Raw genomic sequence first — 19,387 nt, forward strand, 5'->3', positions numbered from 1 at the left:
AGGCAATTGTGGTTGTGGACCAGATTAGCAAAGGCTCTTGTGGACCAAAATCACCAAATTCGTATATTTTTCTGTTGAAAATTAAGCTTAATGGGACCATAATAACATGTTTATAGCATTGTTTATACATGTGGTGTGTACGTACAGAGTCAACTTTTTTTTATATAAGAGTGATTTTTACATGTGAAAAGAATGAAGAATTCAAGCTAGCACATCTATTTTAGGGTTAGGGACTTATGGTTATAGGTCTCTTTAATCACAAGTGGTTTAGACACAGAGTTAAAAGGTGTGGATCAACATTATATCATATAGTTTCTACAGGCGTTAATAAGGCTACAAACGAATTAAACGTTTGGCATACAGTTTGTAAACTGTTCGGCAGGAAGTCCGTTTGTGTTCGTTCGTTTATTAAACAAACGAACACGAACACAAAATTTCGTTCGTTTAGTTAAATGAACGAACATGAACAAAGGTCGCGTTCGTTCATTTACTTTCGTGAACGTTCGACAACGTGTTCGATTGTGTTCCATAGTTATTAGTGTTTTCAGTTTTTATATTTTAAATACTTCACAATTTCGACAAATTAAATATTTAATAAGTGTCGGTGTATTATATATTATGTTCAAGAACGCTTGTTTGTGTTCGTTTGTTTCTATTTGTATTCACGAACATTAGTTTGTGCTCATTTGTGTTCATCAAAGTTCGTTTTCGTTCGTTGCCTAAAAGTAACAAACGAACACGAACATAAAATCTCGTTCGGTAAATGTTCATGAACAGTTTGTGAACACATATATTTCTTAACAAACGAACACGAACAAGGTCTTGTTAAAACATCATGTTATAACTAGTTTAGACGCAATTTCTTGCTACAAATTTGAGTTTTCCTATTTGCAATAACACACCATCTTTCCGTACAAGAGAGTTTTTGGGACCAACATTTGCTTACAAAACAACCAAACTGACCCTCCTATATCAAGTTATCAACAACTAGTAACAAAACATCAACAAACAAATTATGTTACACAATCATCAACATACAACAACTTAAACACTGTCATCATAGTGTTCATCGGGCCCTTTTTCGGAGTTGAGGCTTGGCGGGATGAAGGATTTGTAGACGGTTTCCATATTCGGCATGTCCTTCAGTTCATGGCGGGCAACAACCTCGAGTGCAGTTGATTGGAAAAACCGGTAAAATTTCTTGTTACACACGAACGCAAAGATGAAAGTGAGTATTGGAAGCGGGATTATGACCGGGGTGTAGATGAACTTCTTTACTCCAAAATACCCGATCATTGTAACTTGGAACAATAGTAACGAGGCCACGATTCGAAGGTGGATATGCGGCCACATCTTCCCGTTGCTTTCATATTTTGGCACGACAACTTTGAGGACCTGTACAGAAATAGCATATCGTGTTAATCAACATAATCCTGATTTTTAAAAGCATCATTTGAGGCCATTTTAAATAGGATGTCAATTGGGTTGAATGGTTAATCGTTGACCTTCAACACGACACATATATTTGTTCGTATCAAATACATCAACCCATACCAGATCATGTAACATAAACACGATATGTTTAACACATTTATCCAAAATGAGTCAAACGGGTTGTGTTGGCGGATGTTGTGAACATGCTAAATGGGTTGGAGGATTCTAACAAATGCATTAAACGGGTTTGACTTGTTCGGTTGTGCAGGTTGACTTAGATTAAACGGGTCAACCTGAACACCACACATTTAAATAAACTGGGCAACCGAATTATGACAACCCAAAACCTTATTATTTTCGTACAGGGTTGTAACTAACGAAAACCCGCATGATATATTTACCTGATTCCGAAAGACAAGCCATCCTAGGCCGAAGTATATTGCTCCGAACGGAATAATTAGCGGAGTGATGACCACGTAACAAAGGGTAATTGTGAAAACAAGCAAGTCATTAGGAATTTTGGTTGCATATCCAAGATCACCAGGTAACCAAGCGTCTCTCAAGTCTTCTTCAGTCTTACACAAATACTTCCTTTTGAGATGGAATATGATCAAAGGAACTATTCTCGATAACTCGAGCCCATAACCGACGAAGAACCTGATTCAAAACATCACACGGTAAGTCAACATTCAATCAAATAAAGTTCAGATAAAACATTAAAACATAAAAACATAAAAGCTTACTTGAGAGCGACGAAAGTGATGAAGAAAGTTGCGTTCCCAGGAAGGCTTTGCGCTAGCTTGTCAACAATGGAATTCGGGTGATTCTCAATATCCTTCAATGAATCAAAAAGAGTTCCACCAAGCGTGACACCGATAAAAACATTAAACACCGAGAAATAAAAGTACTTCCCGGATGCACCCCGTTCAGCATGGCTCTCAGATGTAAGCCCCTCTTCTTTCGATAAAAACAAAAGGAATTTAGGCAGCAAGGCGAGAAATACAATAAGAGCAAGCTGAGGAAGATAAGCTCCCAAAACCGTTCTAATCGTGGTCTGATCGAGAATAACTTTCAAAAACGGAAGCAGTTTTCTCAAATTTGGTAACGTGGTGAAAGCCGAAATCAGCCCAATCGGGATCATGTAGAACAATATCGTCAAGAAAACGATGAAGTACACAACATACTGTCGGATCTCCCTTTCGTAATAAGTTTTAGAAAGTTTAGTCCATAATATTTGTCGCGGTTCAGGCGCATCCGTGACCGTCCATGTGTCAATCATCCGCGCGTGTGCACTCTGAGCTGCAGCCGCTGCAGTTACTCTGCTTGTAAAAAACACCACAGCTGCACCTTGTTGTTTCTCTCTAACAGTTGACTTCTGTGCAGCCTCGAGTTTTGGGGTCAACTCGTCGATTTTTTCGTTATAATATTTAATCGAATCGACCTTTTTACCAACGAGACCAAGAAAGCCAGTCTTGTGAGTCTGTACAACTCCTTCGGGGTTGACTTTTTTCGAGTCAGCGTATATGATCTCAGCTCGTCTGAGCTTCTTTTTACACTCTTCCAACTCTTCGTAGATTTTGTTGACTTCTTTGTTCTCTGTTACCACCAATGACTTGTAGAACGTTTCGGGATATATGTTTTTGAAATACGCGTCGACTTGTTCCTTTCGAGACTGCCCGTCAGATGATGCCGGTATGTCTCTAACTAAAACAGCAAATTGTTCGGGTTTAGCTTCGGGTGACATCAATGCTGCAGCTCTAAGATCAGACACATGTTTGTATGCTTTCCATAGAAAGACATAAGAAACTAAGGAAACCCAATAGCAAGCTAACACGCATGCCCATAACCGCTTGCCGTTTTCCTGAAACCAAGATAAACGGGTTCTTATGGTTACCAAAAGTCGTAAAAGCTAGTAAGTTTATCATATAGTTTAGATAAAAAGGTGTAAAATAGTTATGAACTAACTTTGATATGTGCCATTGATAGCTTGTCGAGGTCATCGAAAGCGTTTTTCCCTATGGAATCCTTAACATCCGGGGTCTTTTCGGTGATAGCAAGGGGTATAACTATTGGTACCAAGAAAAGGCCTGAAAGCAGCAGTATCCCGAACACTGGAAAAACAAAGACAGTAAAGTAAATAACAGGTTATAATTAGAAGTAAAGAGATACTGACATATCCGTATAATTAGGGGTGTTCACGGCCTGATTCGGCCGGTTTTGACGAAATTTATAGGATGAGTTGTGGTTACGATTTTGGGAAACGACAAACCAAAGCGTCTGGGTTGGGTGGGTTGACCGGACCAGCTAGTTTTTGTGGCTTGGCGGTTTGAACCGGATTATTTCCATTTAAAATCACCTTAACTTTTTTGGAATAATAAAGATGGTTCTATACAGCGTCAAAAGATCAAATACAAATGGGCCTTAACATATTAAACGTGAGCAGTGAAAGAAGTTTTTTTTTTGGAACTTTTTCCCATCTACTTAAGCATGATTTTTAATTGCAAAAAAATAAAAAAAAAATTGCATAATTACTCTAGTTGAGTAATTATATGCAACGCCAATTATTCTGGATTGATTATATAATTACTCTACTATTGTAATTATATAAATTTTTTTTAAGTAGTTTTTTAGATTTCAGGACTAAAATACATGCTCGACTAGATGGGGAAAAAATCTTTCTTTGCTTCTCTCTTTTAGTATAGTAAGACCCATTTGCACAATAACCCTATCCTTAAGCGGACCGTTAGACCGCCAAGCCGCCGCCCACCAAAACCATATAAATCTCAAACCAGTCAACTTGCTTCGGTTTAAGTGGTTTAGCCAGCTTCAATGGTTCAAAAACCGTTAAAACATGGGCAGTCTAGCTCCCCATTTCCCGAACCGTAGTTAATGGTTCGGCCCAAAATTTTCCTAAAAGTCAGGGATAATAAAGACCCCTAACTAAGATGCTGGTCGTATTTAATGAGCCCAAAATCCCAGCTCTAAATCAATTGGCTAGCAGATAAACCCCAAATAATACAAACCCAATTCTTAATTGACATCTAGACCAAATTTGGTGGTTATTTAGCATCTAAATTTGGGGCTTGACAAGTATTAGGGTTTGTTTTTAAACTTTTATACAACATTTTTCTTGCTAAAAAAGGAAAGTAACATTAATAAATGAACAACTTACAAAAAATTAATTCAAAACTTTGAATATATTTTAAGCAAGAATAAAAGTTGTCAATTCAAAATTGATGCCAATTAACTCTAACTCAAGTGGTAGGAGGACTTGAGATCTTTTTTAAAGACTCAAGTTCAATTCTCATGATACATACAGGGAAATCTGAGTTCGATTCTTGAGCCAAACGGATTTTACCGGTAACTTTACCGTCGTGTCTACGGAGAGGTGGGTTACTGGGTTTTCCTCGGCTCGAGATTGATTTGTTGGTTGTTCAAACAAAAATATTCAAAAATTGGAAGAGTTAGAAGAAGAGGAATTACCGGTGCTCAAGAAGACAAAATAGACCGCAGAATCAACACCAGACAAAGCAATAACATCTTGTTCAGATGAAGAAAAGGCTTCACGGATCCAAGCAAACGGGTTACGGGTCTTGGACTTGCTCCCATCCAACGGATCCAAACCTTTCAAGATTCGGTTCGGATAATATATAACAGCATTACCCGGTTTCGTGGATAACCATGCGAACAAGATCATTAAAATCACAAAAACGATGAATGAAGTAAACAGTGACGTGATGAACGAACTCAAATCCATCCTTCAACAACGCTTGTTTTACAACAGTTTCTCTCTCTAGAAACACACACAGAGAGGTGTTTTGTGTGGAGCAAAAGGTTTGTTGAAGTTACCGTTAGAAGCAAGTTGGTTAAATAAAGTATACGTAAAGGTGAGGGTTTTGATGTGAATGGAGACAAGAGGTGTAATGATACAACGGTTGCATTGATTGAGTGACTGAAAATATCTCTGTCTTTTTAGTGACAGAATTAGCTTCGTTGCCGACAAAAATATCTATGATACACACAATACACACGTCAAACACACACAAAATCTTAAATTAAATTAAAACTTCAAGTTTTAAAGTATGTGTAGTGATGATCGATAAAGATAATGGTTAGCGAGTGAAAAAGTATGTGTTAAATTAATGTCATGAAGATAGTGACTAATAAATTGGTTTAACTAATAAATTAAATAAAAAATAAAATAAAATGAAGTGATTGGAGGATTTGGGATGGACCATGTTGAGAAGTATATTATATTCAAACGATAGACTAATGCCTGCTACACATGGTCTAACATTTATAATAAACTTGCGACAGGGATAGTTTACTTGACAATTTTGCATTTTTGCGATATAATTGTCAGTAGAACCGAAAGAGCATGTGGTAGGGGTTGTTTGTTTCAGCTCTTAATGGACTTTTAATGGTTTGGACCTCTTACTGGTTTAGCACTTAATGATTCGGACTGTTTGTTTCGTGATCATTTGTTTGAATGGTTCAGTCATTTGCCTCTGAATGATTAACACCTCTTATCTGAATTTGTGATGAAGATTAGCACACCGCCGCCACCTATATATATAACGCGTTGAACTTGTAACGCGTGGAGAATATCACGCGTTGAACTTTGTGAAATTTGAACGTTGTTGATGTTTTTTGACCGTTTTTCAACAGTAAACTATATTAAAAAAAAAAAAACCCTTTAAACTTTTTATACATCTCCATTTTAAACCATTTCACCCACACTAAAACACAAACACATTTCACACAATCTGCATTTTTCTCAAATGGAGTTTCCTATGGATTTGACGTTTCCGATGGATAGCGATAGCGATACCGAGTCGTCTTCCGACAATGAGACGCTAAAATATTTTGTGTCGGTGTATAACGAACTTGATACTAGTTCGTCCCGCCCAAAGAAGAAGATGGTAGATCGTGATCGTATACGTGCCAACGAAGTGTTAATGAACGATTATTTTGTGGAGAATCCGCTCTACAATGCCGAAACGTTTAGAGATCGGTTTCGTTTACCAAAAGAATTATTTTTAAAGATTGTTGGAGACATCGAAGCAAGCAAGGAATGGTTTCAAGAAGGTTACGATGCGAGGGGCAAATCAAGTTTCACGGCGATACAAAAATGCACGTCCGCCATTCGCCAACTAGCGACAGGTAACCCTCCCGATCAATATGATGAATACCTAGCTATGGCGTCCAGAACTTCCCGTGAATGTCTGCAATTTTTTTGCAACGCGGACATTAAGTTGTATGGTAAAGAGTTTTTACGCAAACCGACGAGCCACGACATCTCACGTATTTACGCCGCACATGAGGCTAGATGGCATTTTCCAGGGATGCTCGGTAGCATCGATTGTACACATATCGAGTGGAAAAATTGTCCAAGAGAGTTGCGAGGGGCGTATGTTAGGGGTGACATCAAAAGACCAACCATCATACTAGAAGCGGTGGCGTCGAATGATTTATGGATTTGGCATTCATATTTCGGTGTTCCAAGTTCAAACAACGACATCAATGTGTTGCACACGTCGCCGTTGTTTCAAACCGTAACGGATGGTACCACACCCTTTTCTCCATTCTATGTTAACGGACGATATTACAGACGAGACTTTTTTCTTGTGGATGGTATCTACCCTTCATGGTATGTTTTTGTGAAAGCTCCCTCATTTCCTATCGAGGCTAAAGAAATAGTGTTAAAAAATTGCAAGAATCGGCAAGAAAAGATGTTGAGAGGGCTTTTGGTGTTTTAAAGGGTAGATGGGGTATACTACACCGACCGATTTGTGCGATGAACAAGAAATCCATACATACCATAGTATATGCATGTATCATATTGCATAATATGATAATCAAAGAAGACGGACGTGCAATATCTCCGGATTGGGTGCCGGATCCTCCTACACAAGTTCAAGTTCCACAAAATATCCAACAAGACTTGCGTGATGAAAAAACACACTTTCAGTTGAGATACTATTTAATCGAACTAGTAGGTTCTTTAGATTTGGAGTTTCATGAGTCGGACGAGGAGTAGAGTTTGTTTAGTATTTTTTTTAAATTGTAGCCTAAAATATTTCTAGTATGTTAAATTGAACTAGTATGTTATAATTTTAATAAAATTTATAATTTTAGTGTTTTATTGTTAATTTCTAATTTAGAAAAAAAGTTAAAAAAATTTGTGAGTGATGGAATTCCATCACTAGTGATGACCACCGCCACTAAAAATGCTTGTGAATAATAGAATAGTGGCTGATGACATGACGAAACTTGATTGGATGCTTGTGAGTGATAATCACTTGTGATCACGCCCACTCCCCTAAGGAGGGAGAAAGTAAACTAGCCAGATTTAGTATGATAAATTTTAAATTAGATAGATTTTTATGAAAAGATATATAATATGAATATGAATATGAGTGATAATTGATTGAATCATAATAATTTATGTCTTGTGTAATATGTGATGTATAATACAGTTATGTAACATGTATTTTTGCTCTCTCTTTTTTGTCTTTTTATGTAACGTATTTTTACTTATTTCTTTTTCTCTTTTTATTGTATTATTCTATGTGACAAATAGTATCATGTACAAGTATAAATATACCATGTGATTCTAAAGATTTTTTTTATTTAAATTGGTTTTGTGGTAAGATTTGCATGTGATATCGATATTTTATAGAAATCAAGAGCACGTGATCGTTACTCTCTCAGAATAAGGTAAAAATAAAAGTATATATGAAACTTATTTCAGTTGTGTAATAATTTATTTATTTAAAACTTAAAAGTTTTAGTAAAAAAGTGAGAGGTGTGGATTTGGTAGCGGTTGTGGTGGTGAGTTTGCAATATGCATTAAACAAAAAATAAAAATAAAAACAAAATAAAAGAATATGATGCCAAAATAGTAAGCTTGCGTGGCAAGTTGACAGCGAAGGGAAACGAACCCTTACGCGCACACAACACGTGGTAGGGGCGAGAGTCACGTTGCTACTCATTATATCCTGACTTTATTATCCTTTTTTTTCTCAAAATATCCAATCACTTTACTCGATTTTAGGAAGTAGCTTTGCTCTTAAGATTTTGGATTCAAAGCAAAGAAGATTTTAATATTAACTATTCATATTTCCCCGCGCTTCGCGGCGGGATTAAGTCGATATTAATTTGGTTCATTATTGTACCTATACTTGATATAGTAATTGAAAAGGCAAGCATTACATCGTTCAAAAGCAAAAAAAAAAAAAAAAAACATATATATGTTGTTCAGTTGATATCTGTTCGATTCGCTTGCATTTTAGTTTATTTTATTTCAACATTACGATGTTTTTTTGATAACAGATATTCTTCCGCTATCATACCGAGCCCAATTGAACAATATTTGTATCGGTACCAATATTTTGTTATTTTTAGTTTTTTTTTTCTTTCAATAAACTGAAACTGTATCGCTACCATATTGTACCGAACATCAACGGTACCTGTATACATCTCGTTTTATTGTTTCCTGTTTGATAACAGGTACTTGATCATATCTTAAAAGTTATATGAGAGAACAAAATATACTTAAATCAATTAAAGTAATAAACCAATAAAATAATAAAACTTTAGAAAAAACAATAATGAAAAAAATCAAAAATAATTGTTCCCCTCTTTTTATTTCAACATTATGATGTATATTTTTTAAACGGATATTGTGTAGCTATCATACCATATTCAATCAAAACCAATTGAATAACATCTGTATCCGTATCAATATTTATTTTTAGTGTTTTTTTTTTGCTTTTGATTAATTAATATCGTATCACTACCATACCGTACTGAACAACATCAGTACCAGTATATATTCATTTTTATGATTTCTTGTTTGATAACTGGTACTTTGATCATATCTTAAAAGTTATATAAAAATATATGTTTAAATCAATTAAACTAATAAAACAATATAACAATAAAAACCTAGAAAAAAAACAATATTAAAAAAGGCAAAAAAACATTGTTCATGGCCTGTTTGTATTAATATGCCGCTATCATACCGAGCCCAATTGAACAATATTTGTATCGGTACCAATATTTTGTTATTTTTAGTTTTTTTTTTCTTTCAATAAACTGAAACTGTATCGCTACCATATTGTACCGAACATCAACGGTACCTGTATACATCTCGTTTTATTGTTTCCTGTTTGATAACAGGTACTTGATCATATCTTAAAAGTTATATGAGAGAACAAAATATACTTAAATCAATTAAAGTAATAAACCAATAAAATAATAAAACTTTAGAAAAAACAATAATGAAAAAAATAAAAAATAATTGTTCCCCTCTTTTTATTTCAACATTATGATGTATATTTTTTAAACGGATATTGTGTAGCTATCATACCATATTCAATCAAAACCGATTGAATAACATCTGTATCCGTATCAATATTTATTTTTAGTGTTTTTTTTTTGCTTTTGATTAATTAATATCGTATCAGTACCATACCGTACTGAACAACATCAGTACCAGTATATATTCATTTTTATGATTTCTTGTTTGATAACTGGTACTTTGATCATATCTTAAAAGTTATATAAAAATATATGTTTAAATCAATTAAACTAATAAAACAATATAACAATAAAAACCTAGAAAAAAAAACAATATTAAAAAAGGCAAAAAAACATTGTTCATGGCCTGTTTGTATTAATATGCCGCTATCATACCGAGCCCAATTGAACAATATTTGTATCGGTACCAATATTTTGTTATTTTTAGTTTTTTTTTTCTTTCAATAAACTGATACTGTATCGCTACCATATTGTACCGAACATCAACGGTACCTGTATACATCTCGTTTTATTGTTTCCTGTTTGATAACAGGTACTTGATCATATCTTAAAAGTTATATGAGAGAACAAAATATACTTAAATCAATTAAAGTAATAAACCAATAAAATAATAAAACTTTAGAAAAAACAATAATGAAAAAAATCAAAAATAATTGTTCCCCTCTTTTTATTTCAACATTATGATGTATATTTTTTAAACGGATATTGTGTAGCTATCATACCATATTCAATCAAAACCGATTGAATAACATCTGTATCCGTATCAATATTTATTTTTAGTGTTTTTTTTTTGCTTTTGATTAATTAATATCGTATCACTACCATACCGTACTGAACAACATCAGTACCAGTATATATTCATTTTTATGATTTCTTGTTTGATAACTGGTACTTTGATCATATCTTAAAAGTTATATAAAAATATATGTTTAAATCAATTAAACTAATAAAACAATATAACAATAAAAACCTAGAAAAAAACAATATTAAAAAAGGCAAAAAAACATTGTTCATGGCCTGTTTGTATTAATATATATAATATGTATAATGTAGTGATACTAACTACTAACCTAGTTAATGTTATTTTAACCGGATGCTGTTCAAAAAAAAAAAAAAAAAAAAAAAAATTACTCGACTTTAGTCAATGAGTTAGTAGTGAAGTAGTAAGTGAGAGACCTAGTGTTTTTAGTGACTCATGTTCGATTTGTGTTTTACTTATTAGTTTTGATGGCACTAGGTGATGATGGGAGACTAGACGAGTAGGTGGTGATTGCTAGTTCAATCCTTGAACTGAACGAGTTTTACCTCACCACACTGTCGAGCCTTCATAGGCTTCACCTCTAGATGAGGGTTTTTCCAGGTTCGAAGACGGGTGTATTCCGATGTGATGAGTTTTGTCAGTAACTCATTTAAAGGATTTGTTTTCTGTTAAAAAAATTTCACCACAATTTTAAAACGTCATATATATGTAATATATTCAACTTTTAAATGTTGATTCAACCTAACACATGTCTTATACAATGCTCAACAGTAACCGTTATAATCACTCGATAACTAAGTAAGATATGATGTTTAAAGCCAATACAATGCTCAACAATAACCATTATAATCACTCGATAACTAAGTAAGATATGATGTTTAAAGCCACAATATACTTCATGTCTAACGATATTATAACATAACCTTTTGGGTGTTAATCTTCAATTCTTCACACACCTCTCTTCTTCATCTCTCTCTCTATATAGAGAGAGATAGAATAAAAAGGATGTGAAAATAAGAATTTAAAGACATGAAAATAGAATAAGCCTTATTTTGCCAATATAGGGCTAGCCCGCTTGGTAGAAGCTCTTCGAGAAGACATTTTAGGTTCAAATCTAGGCAAGAGGGTTATTACTATATCTATTGTTAAAGAAGTTGTTAGCTATAGTGGAAGCTATATTCACATGTATTTGACTCACAAACACTATAATATCTAGCCATGTGGGATACAATGTCATCTCTTAAATTCATACATATTTTGCATGAAAAATCTAAATTAATATTGTTGTAATTTTCATGACTGTTGCATATATTTGAAATACATCCTTCAGCAAATTATTAACTCCCCGCGTTGCGGCTGCGATGGTCCTAAAACTGTGCTAAATTGTAAGCAAACGACGATCAAAACCGGAAAAAAATTCATAAAACAAAAATGTGAATTTATAGTGCCATGTGACGTAAAACGTAAGCAAAGACAAACACGAACTTATACCGCGAGCAAGCGTAAAACATAGAGAAACCCAATTTTTTACCGAGAAAGCTTAACCTAAAGACCCAAAACGGCTAATATAAGGTTTTTAGACAAACCCGAGAAAGCGCGCATGGAGGACATAAAACCGTGTAAAGTAGTAAGCAAACGCCGACTAATATAAGGTTTTAGAAAATGACGACAAAAATGAAAACTTTGAAACTTAAAGGGATATGAAAGAAAACTTTAAGTAAAAGACAAAAAATTGAGGGATTTATCTAAAAATAACAAAAGTACAATTTGTTTGTATCTTTTATTTGTTGTGCTGGCCCACATTTCTTACCCCATGCCTTGTTAATTGCTAGGCAATTTTGTAACTAATTTGCAAAAGAGGGGTATTTTGAGTACTGTTCCTAAGAATATACTCTAAATGTTATATAGAGTAATTTTTAGGTAACATCCTTATTTTATAATTAAAATGAATGAGAAATAGAATTAACTTGTATTAAGTCATATAAGTTTAGTTTTTGTGTTGTGTGTATATTAACTAAAAGTCTATAATTAATTGAAAAGTTTGGCTTGAAACATTTCGTGAGATCCAACTACGATTAATAAATACAAAATTACGGTAAGATGTGGGTTCAACCGCATTAACACACCATGAGATTCGACTACAATTGATTTATCAAACAATTTTAGAAGTATCTAAAGGATTAGAAATGTAATTGCTCATATTTTTCTCTTCAAAAGCAATTGCAAAAAAAAAAAAATATATCAATACGCTCAAATCACAATAAAATACCGACCTCCGCGTTGTGGAGAATCAATTCTAGTTTAGTTAATTGGTGTGATATAGGAGAGAGTACGCTTTGCCATTAAAAAAAATCTACTCTTTGAACTCCTTAAATTATATTTATAGCACAATGAATATTTATGCAAAATGTTTATAAAAAACCCGTTCAAGTCTTATAAATTACTAGAGGGTAGGCCCGTGCGATGCACGGCATGACCAACAGTTAGTGTCCTTCATTTTGTTGTGCGTTTGGGGAAAATGTTTATGTATGGATAAAAGATAATTAGCCAAAAGACAATGTAAGAGAAGCCATACAAAACGTGATAAGAGCTTGTACCATAAGCCGGCCACACAAAATTTAAGGCGTGTATAGCACAGGAAACTTTGTTTGCGGAATCTGTTTAAGAACAAACATGTATGCCAAGTCTAAAAACATACATTACAGGGACAATGGTTAGATCAGCCTTACTTTAACACATATTATTACCTTGCTGGTGAACACATTTACTCTATGTTTAGGGCACAATTTGATTAGGTTGCTGATACTAAATTGAATATCACACCAAATTACAATAGCAGTTTATATTGCTACTATTCACCCAAGTCAGTGTTTCTCTATATTCAAAAAACGAATTATAACTGACGATTATTAAATTGCAACAGTCAATTCAATCCAAATACTGCAATAGAAACATATCCAATCGAATCACAATTATATCAACACGTTTTAAATTTCAAACGGTTAAACCTCATAGGGGTCTAAGATGAAAACTGGCTCATTCGTATCCCAAAGTTTTTAAATACTAAAATTAAAAAAAAACAAATAAGAATTACTAAATGATATTGAATAAAATTTAAACAAAGACCAAATACAAAGATAATGGTAAAGTAAGGCTGATCGAATCGAATTATATGTGCCACTATGCAAAATTTAATTTATATTAAACTTTAAATAAATTATCTTTGACGCTTCTTATAAAAAATGAATTGGATTATCTAATTAATAGATTTGAACCCATCGATGTGGTAGTACAGGGATTCGTTGCCTAGATGGCGAATCGTAACATGTGTGCTTGTGATTTACAGGCTGTAATACCATTTCTTATTGAATATTCTGTTGTCATTTCTTTTGGCAATGAGGCCAATGGTACCACCTTCATACCAATATCCTTCAAACTTTGAGATCAAACTATACTGACACTTTTATAACGAAAAATAAGTACAATCCATTCCTTGATCATTTACCAGAGTTCAACACCCAAATAGAAAACTGCAACAAATTCTTTCCATCTTAATGTCCGACACTTACCATTTGTAAAGCTGTGATGTATCTCCAAGTCTCAAACAATGAGTGTCTATAAACTAACACAAAAGCCCTTGCAGGTCAAGTGAATGTAATAAATTACCCATTTATTCATACATTAGAGATTTTAGGTTAAAGAAAACCCGACTATACTACTTACATTTATATCAAAAAACTCCAATACCAAATAAAACCTGTATATACTACTTAAAATTCTTTAACCATATATAAGAATTGTTAGCCCGCTACGTAACTGGAAGCCAATTGAACGTAGGTGATTAAATCTGTAAGAATCGGCTTCTTTTCGTCTACAAATATGTCAAAAAACGTTAACTAAAATGATTTCTTTTTCTAGGAACATTAATCAAAATATATAACAAATCTGTTTGTTTCAAGAAATACATACCTGGATTCGAAGTTAAAGCTGCTTGAGATGCAATGATGTTATCCAGCATGGGATAAAAAAAAACCGCAACAATAGACTTTATCTTTAATAATTGCTAATGCCTTCGCTCCATCACAACTTTACAGACATGCCAAAATTCTACCAAAACTTCCTATAATCATTTTCTCTTTATTAACTTAATTCAAAAATAATGTAAGCACTTACACTCGCCGGAATCCTAGATTGAAGATGTAGAAACCCAATACCTTGTGTCGCCTCCAAAACCGAACATTTAAGAACCCCAATCTGAACCCGAACCCCGGAGCCGTACGTCGCTGTCATCGGAGGTCCAAATGACCTCCGATATTGATGTCGTTGCTGATGTTATTTCGTCGGAAAGACGGCACGCCGCCACGAAACCACTGCCGCCGCACACCATGCATCGTTTTTCTCTTCCTCCGCTCGATCACAGGCCAAACAACGTCAACAACCGACGACACCAGCCACCGGAGCTCCACCGCCCATGGTGGCAGCCGGCCGTCCCCCTCTCTCATACTCTCCTGACTCTCTCTCTCTCTAGAAAGTTGCAGTGGGTGTGTTTGTCGAGTAACAATCTGAAGTTTGTGTTTGTCTAGAAAGCTATAATATTTGGGGCTAGGGTTTGGTGCAAATGAGGGGAGGAAAGAAAGATAAAAGGGATTATATAGTGGGTTGGGCTTACACTGTGTATACCAACCGAGTTTAATGAAAACTTTAAATACAATATAATGCCCACCGTTTTATATTCAGTTATTCACCTATTAAATGAAAAAAACCAAGTCATTTACATGAAGTAAGTAAATTAGTAACCGTCTACACCATTTCATATTACCTTTTAAATGCATAAAATTAAATCTATTTACTTTAATATAGTATAGATAAGTTACAAATCAATATAACTTTTGAGCTTCTTTAGATTAAATAGGTTGATCAATATTGTTTTAAGTGTTGAATTTATAACATCATAAATTTTGACTTTAAAACACTAACATGCAACTAAACTTTTGATTATATATAGATAATCAAAGCAAACCGGATGACATTAGCGCATTACTCTACATTGTGCTTAGACATTGATTCCTACCTATTGTTATGCCACGAAAAGATTGAAATTAATGCTTGTTTAGATACTTCAATTTTGAAACTTTCAACAATGATGTTCATATGCATTTTAGACTAAACATGATCAAGTGTCTTAATCTACTTTTGTAAATGGTATATTATCATTCCATGATGCACTAAACATAAAGGCACCTAATCTACTTTTGTAAATGGTCTTAATCTACATTTTTTATTCGATTGTTTTTGGGTTCAAGGGTTGTAATTGTTAGAGTGTAAACGAGCCGAGCGATGAGTTCTGCTTGTTATGAGTTTTATTTTTTTCAAGCTCAAACGTGACTGGAATGTAACTCGATTATCATTTGCTAACTAATAGATATACATTTATAGTTATTATTTTTGTTTATTTTAGTTATCAGTTTTGTATATAACTTACTGTATATCATTTAGTTATTTTATAATAACTTTAAATATAATAATATTTCAACATAAATATATATTTAATATATCAGATATATGTATTTGAACTAGTGGGTGGGTTACACCTGGGGTCCGCGGCGAGACGATTCAATTTTAATAAATTTTAAATGGAAATATAGATGGAATGGTAAAATAATGTTAATGGCATCAATCCGATTGATATTAGTTTGGTTCATTACGACATCGATATGGTGCTGGCACTTGAGGCAATCAACACATGTTTTTTCAATATGTTTTCAAAATAATTTATATCACGTATTTTGTTGTAAAAAATAAACTAACGAACGAAAGTTATAAGAGAATAAAACTATTGGGTTAAAGGCATATAATAATGCAAGAGGTGAATTTACCCCGCACGTTGCCACGACATTGAAACGTAAAGTACCTCGAATTTGTACCATTTAGTGAAAACGTATTATATTTGACTTGACTGGTTTCCGAAAAAAACTACGTCAAAACGTAGAACAACTGAAAACGTATATAAAAATAAGCACGAAAACATATCATACTTGACCCGACGTATTTTCAAAAAAAAAAAAAAAACTTTACATTGAAGCGTAAACCAACTTGAACTTATACCGACATGTGCATAAAAATAAACACGTAAGAAACTAGTGTTTTTTAAGTTAAAGAATGGTACGGCACATTGCGGTGGTGTCGACATGTAAAGTGACTCTAATTTATACCATCTAATAAAAACGTATTATATTTGACCCGACTTGTTTCCGAACAAAATTTACGTCAAAACGTAAAACAATTGAAAACGTACATAAAAATAAGCATACAAACATATTATATTTGACCCGACAGATTTCCGGAAAAAAATCATAAAAATTATTTTAACTTATTTCTAGGAAAACAATTACGTTTAAAAGTAAATCAACTTGAATTTATATTGATACATACATAAAAAATATAAAAATAAATATGTAAAACTCGATTACAAAGTCTTTATAATAAGCTAAAAGTTGAAGGGGCATAAAAAAAAAAGACAAAAAAGATTTAAAAAAAACTCAAATATTATTAGTATTGTTTTGTAACAACTAGCCTACTAACATTAGAGATAAGAAAGAGAGATTGGGGAAAATGAATATCTTATTGATGTCTCTAATGGATCACATATATGCCTTTATTTATAGGCTTACAAGATGGCGGTTAAGTATGTGGATAGTCACACAATAAATATATAATAATTCATAACGCTCCCCCTTGACTATCCACATGACAAAATAATATATTATTCTTATAATACGCTTGGTGATGCTGCCTCGTTAAAAACCTTGCTAGGAAAACCCAGTAGGATAAAACCATAGCTAAGGGAAAAAGAGTGCAGCGCGTATTATTCTCCCCCTGATGATTTAAGCTCCTTGAGTCGACGCATCCCGATGACCAGATCCCATGAACCAGTTTCTTGAATGTAGAGGTCGGAAGTGATTTAGTAAACAAGTCTGCCAAATTGTCGCTAGAACGAACTTGTTGGACAGTAATATCTCCATTCTTTTGCAAATCATGTGTAAAAAAAAACTTTGGTAAAATGTGCTTCGTTCTGTCACCTTTGATGTATCCTTCCTTAAGTTGAGCAATGCATGCTGCATTGTCTTCATGTAAAATTGCCGGTCCCTCATATCTCGTAGAAATACCACAAGATCCACAAATGTGTTGTATTACACTTCTTAACCAAACACATTCTCAACTAGCTTCATGAATCGCCAATATTTCTGCATGGTTAGATGATGTGGCTGTGATGGTTTGCTTTACAGAACGCCATGAAATAGCAGTGCCTCCACTTGTGAATAAATATCCAGTTTGAGATCGTCCAGTGTGAGGATCAGACAAATACCCTGCATCTGCAAAACCAACCAAACTTGTTGTCGACTGGTTAGTAAAATACAACCCCATATCTTTTGTACCTTGAAGGTATCGAAATATTTGTTTTACCCCATACCAATGCCTCTTCGTAGGGCATGAACTATATCTTGCCAATAAATTTACAGAAAATGATATATCTGGTCGTGTATGACTAGCAATAAACATTAGTGCGCCAATTGCACTTAAATATGGTACTTCTAGACCAAGAATTTCCTTTCCATCGTTCGGAGGTCGGAATGGGTCTTTCTCGACATCAAGAGATCTTACAATCATTGGGGTACTCACTGGATGTGATTTTTTCATATAAAACCTTCTAAGTAACTTTTCTATGTAGTTTTGTTGATGTACAAGGATTCCACCCTTGAGGTGTTCGATTTGTAACCCAAGACAAAATTTTGTCTTTCCAAGGTCTTTCATTTCAAATTATCTTTTCAAGCATTCAACCGCCTTTTGGAGCTCACTTTGCGTTCCAATTATATTTAAGTCATCAACGTATACAACAATTATAACATATTCAGATTCTGACCTTTTTATAAAGATACACGGGCATATTGAATCATTTTTGTAACCTTCTTTCAACAAATATTCACTAAGGCGATTATACCACATACGCCCATATTGTTTTAGCCCATATAATGATTTGTTTAATTTAATTGAAAGATGTTCTCAAGAACTAGATGTACATGAGTTTGGTAATTTGAATCCTTTAGGGAGTTTCATGTAAATATTAGTATCAAGTGAGCCATAGAGGTAGGCTGTTACAACATCCATTAGACGCAGATCAATCCCTTCTTGTATTACCAGACTAACAAGATAACGAAAAGTTGTTGCATCCATCACCGGAGAATATGTCTCCTCATAATCAATCCCAGGTCTTTGCGAAAATCTTTGTGCTACTAATCGTGCCTTGTATCGTACAATTTTATTTTTCTCATTGCGTTTTCGCACAAAGACCCACTTATATCCTATAGGCTTTACACCTTCAGGTACAAGGACTACTTGTCCAAAAACTTCTCGTTTATTGATGGAATCTAGTTCTGCCTTAATTGCGTCTTTCTAATTTGGCCAATCATTTCTTTGTTTACATTCCTCAACAGATTTTGGTTCTTGATCCTCGTTATATTCCATTACTTCTAGCGCTATGTTATATGTGTCGCAACCCCCGTCCCCTATCGGTCCCGGGAACGGGCGGCCGCGAGACCAGTTTCGGTGGTATCCAGGTGTTTATCAATTTTGCAACGGAAATTTCATCAGGACCGTAGTTAGGAAATATTTTATCAGAGTAAATACCACGCTTTTATAATATTAAACATATTGGGATAAAACCCAAGTTTTCATTACAAACATTTTCATAGGGAAAATCCCTATTTTATTGAATAAAACATCTTCTTTAATTTAGGTAAATTTTATAGCCACTTTTCCAAGCCTTTAGTGCTGTCCAGCTGGCTTCTAGTTGGCTTTCACATTTTGTTA

The 19,387-nt window shown here is 34.0% G+C and overlaps 2 protein-coding genes across 2 annotated transcripts; both read right to left on the reverse strand.

The window, feature by feature from the left end:
* Positions 1–822: 822 nt before the first annotated feature.
* Positions 823–5,371, reverse strand: LOC110911789 (CSC1-like protein ERD4). Its single transcript, XM_022156441.2, has 5 exons — positions 4,918–5,371; positions 3,400–3,545; positions 2,178–3,295; positions 1,836–2,091; positions 823–1,395 (listed from the first exon to the last, which is right to left on the reverse strand). The coding sequence occupies exons 1-5, from the start codon at positions 5,189–5,191 to the stop codon at positions 1,045–1,047; spliced, it is 2,145 nt and encodes a 714-aa protein (XP_022012133.1). The 5' UTR covers positions 5,192–5,371; the 3' UTR covers positions 823–1,044.
* A 12,363-nt stretch (positions 5,372–17,734) lies between these two features.
* LOC118487461 (secreted RxLR effector protein 161-like) lies at positions 17,735–18,187 on the reverse strand. The gene has a single exon (XM_035984334.1). It carries the CDS (start codon positions 18,185–18,187, stop codon positions 17,735–17,737), a length of 453 nt encoding a protein of 150 aa, XP_035840227.1.
* Positions 18,188–19,387: the final 1,200 nt, after the last annotated feature.

Source organism: Helianthus annuus, chromosome 15 (assembly GCF_002127325.2).
Source record: "Helianthus annuus cultivar XRQ/B chromosome 15, HanXRQr2.0-SUNRISE, whole genome shotgun sequence".
Classification (NCBI taxonomy): Eukaryota; Viridiplantae; Streptophyta; class Magnoliopsida; order Asterales; family Asteraceae; genus Helianthus; species Helianthus annuus.

What these genes read in the sequence shown, in the direction of transcription:
- LOC110911789 (XM_022156441.2), bottom strand. Translation starts at nt 5,191, where the DNA reads ATGGATTTGAGTTCGTTCATCACGTCACTGTTTACTTCATTCATCGTT. An exon ending in TATCAATGGCACATATCAAA is followed by an intron (nt 3,296 to 3,399) that starts GTTAGTTCATAA and finishes TCTTGGTTTCAG; the next exon opens with GAAAACGGCAAGCGGTTATG. An exon ending in ATCACTTTCGTCGCTCTCAA is followed by an intron (nt 2,092 to 2,177) that starts GTAAGCTTTTAT and finishes GTTTTGAATCAG; the next exon opens with GTTCTTCGTCGGTTATGGGC.
- LOC118487461 (XM_035984334.1), bottom strand. Translation starts at nt 18,187, where the DNA reads ATGATTGTAAGATCTCTTGATGTCGAGAAAGACCCATTCCGACCTCCG.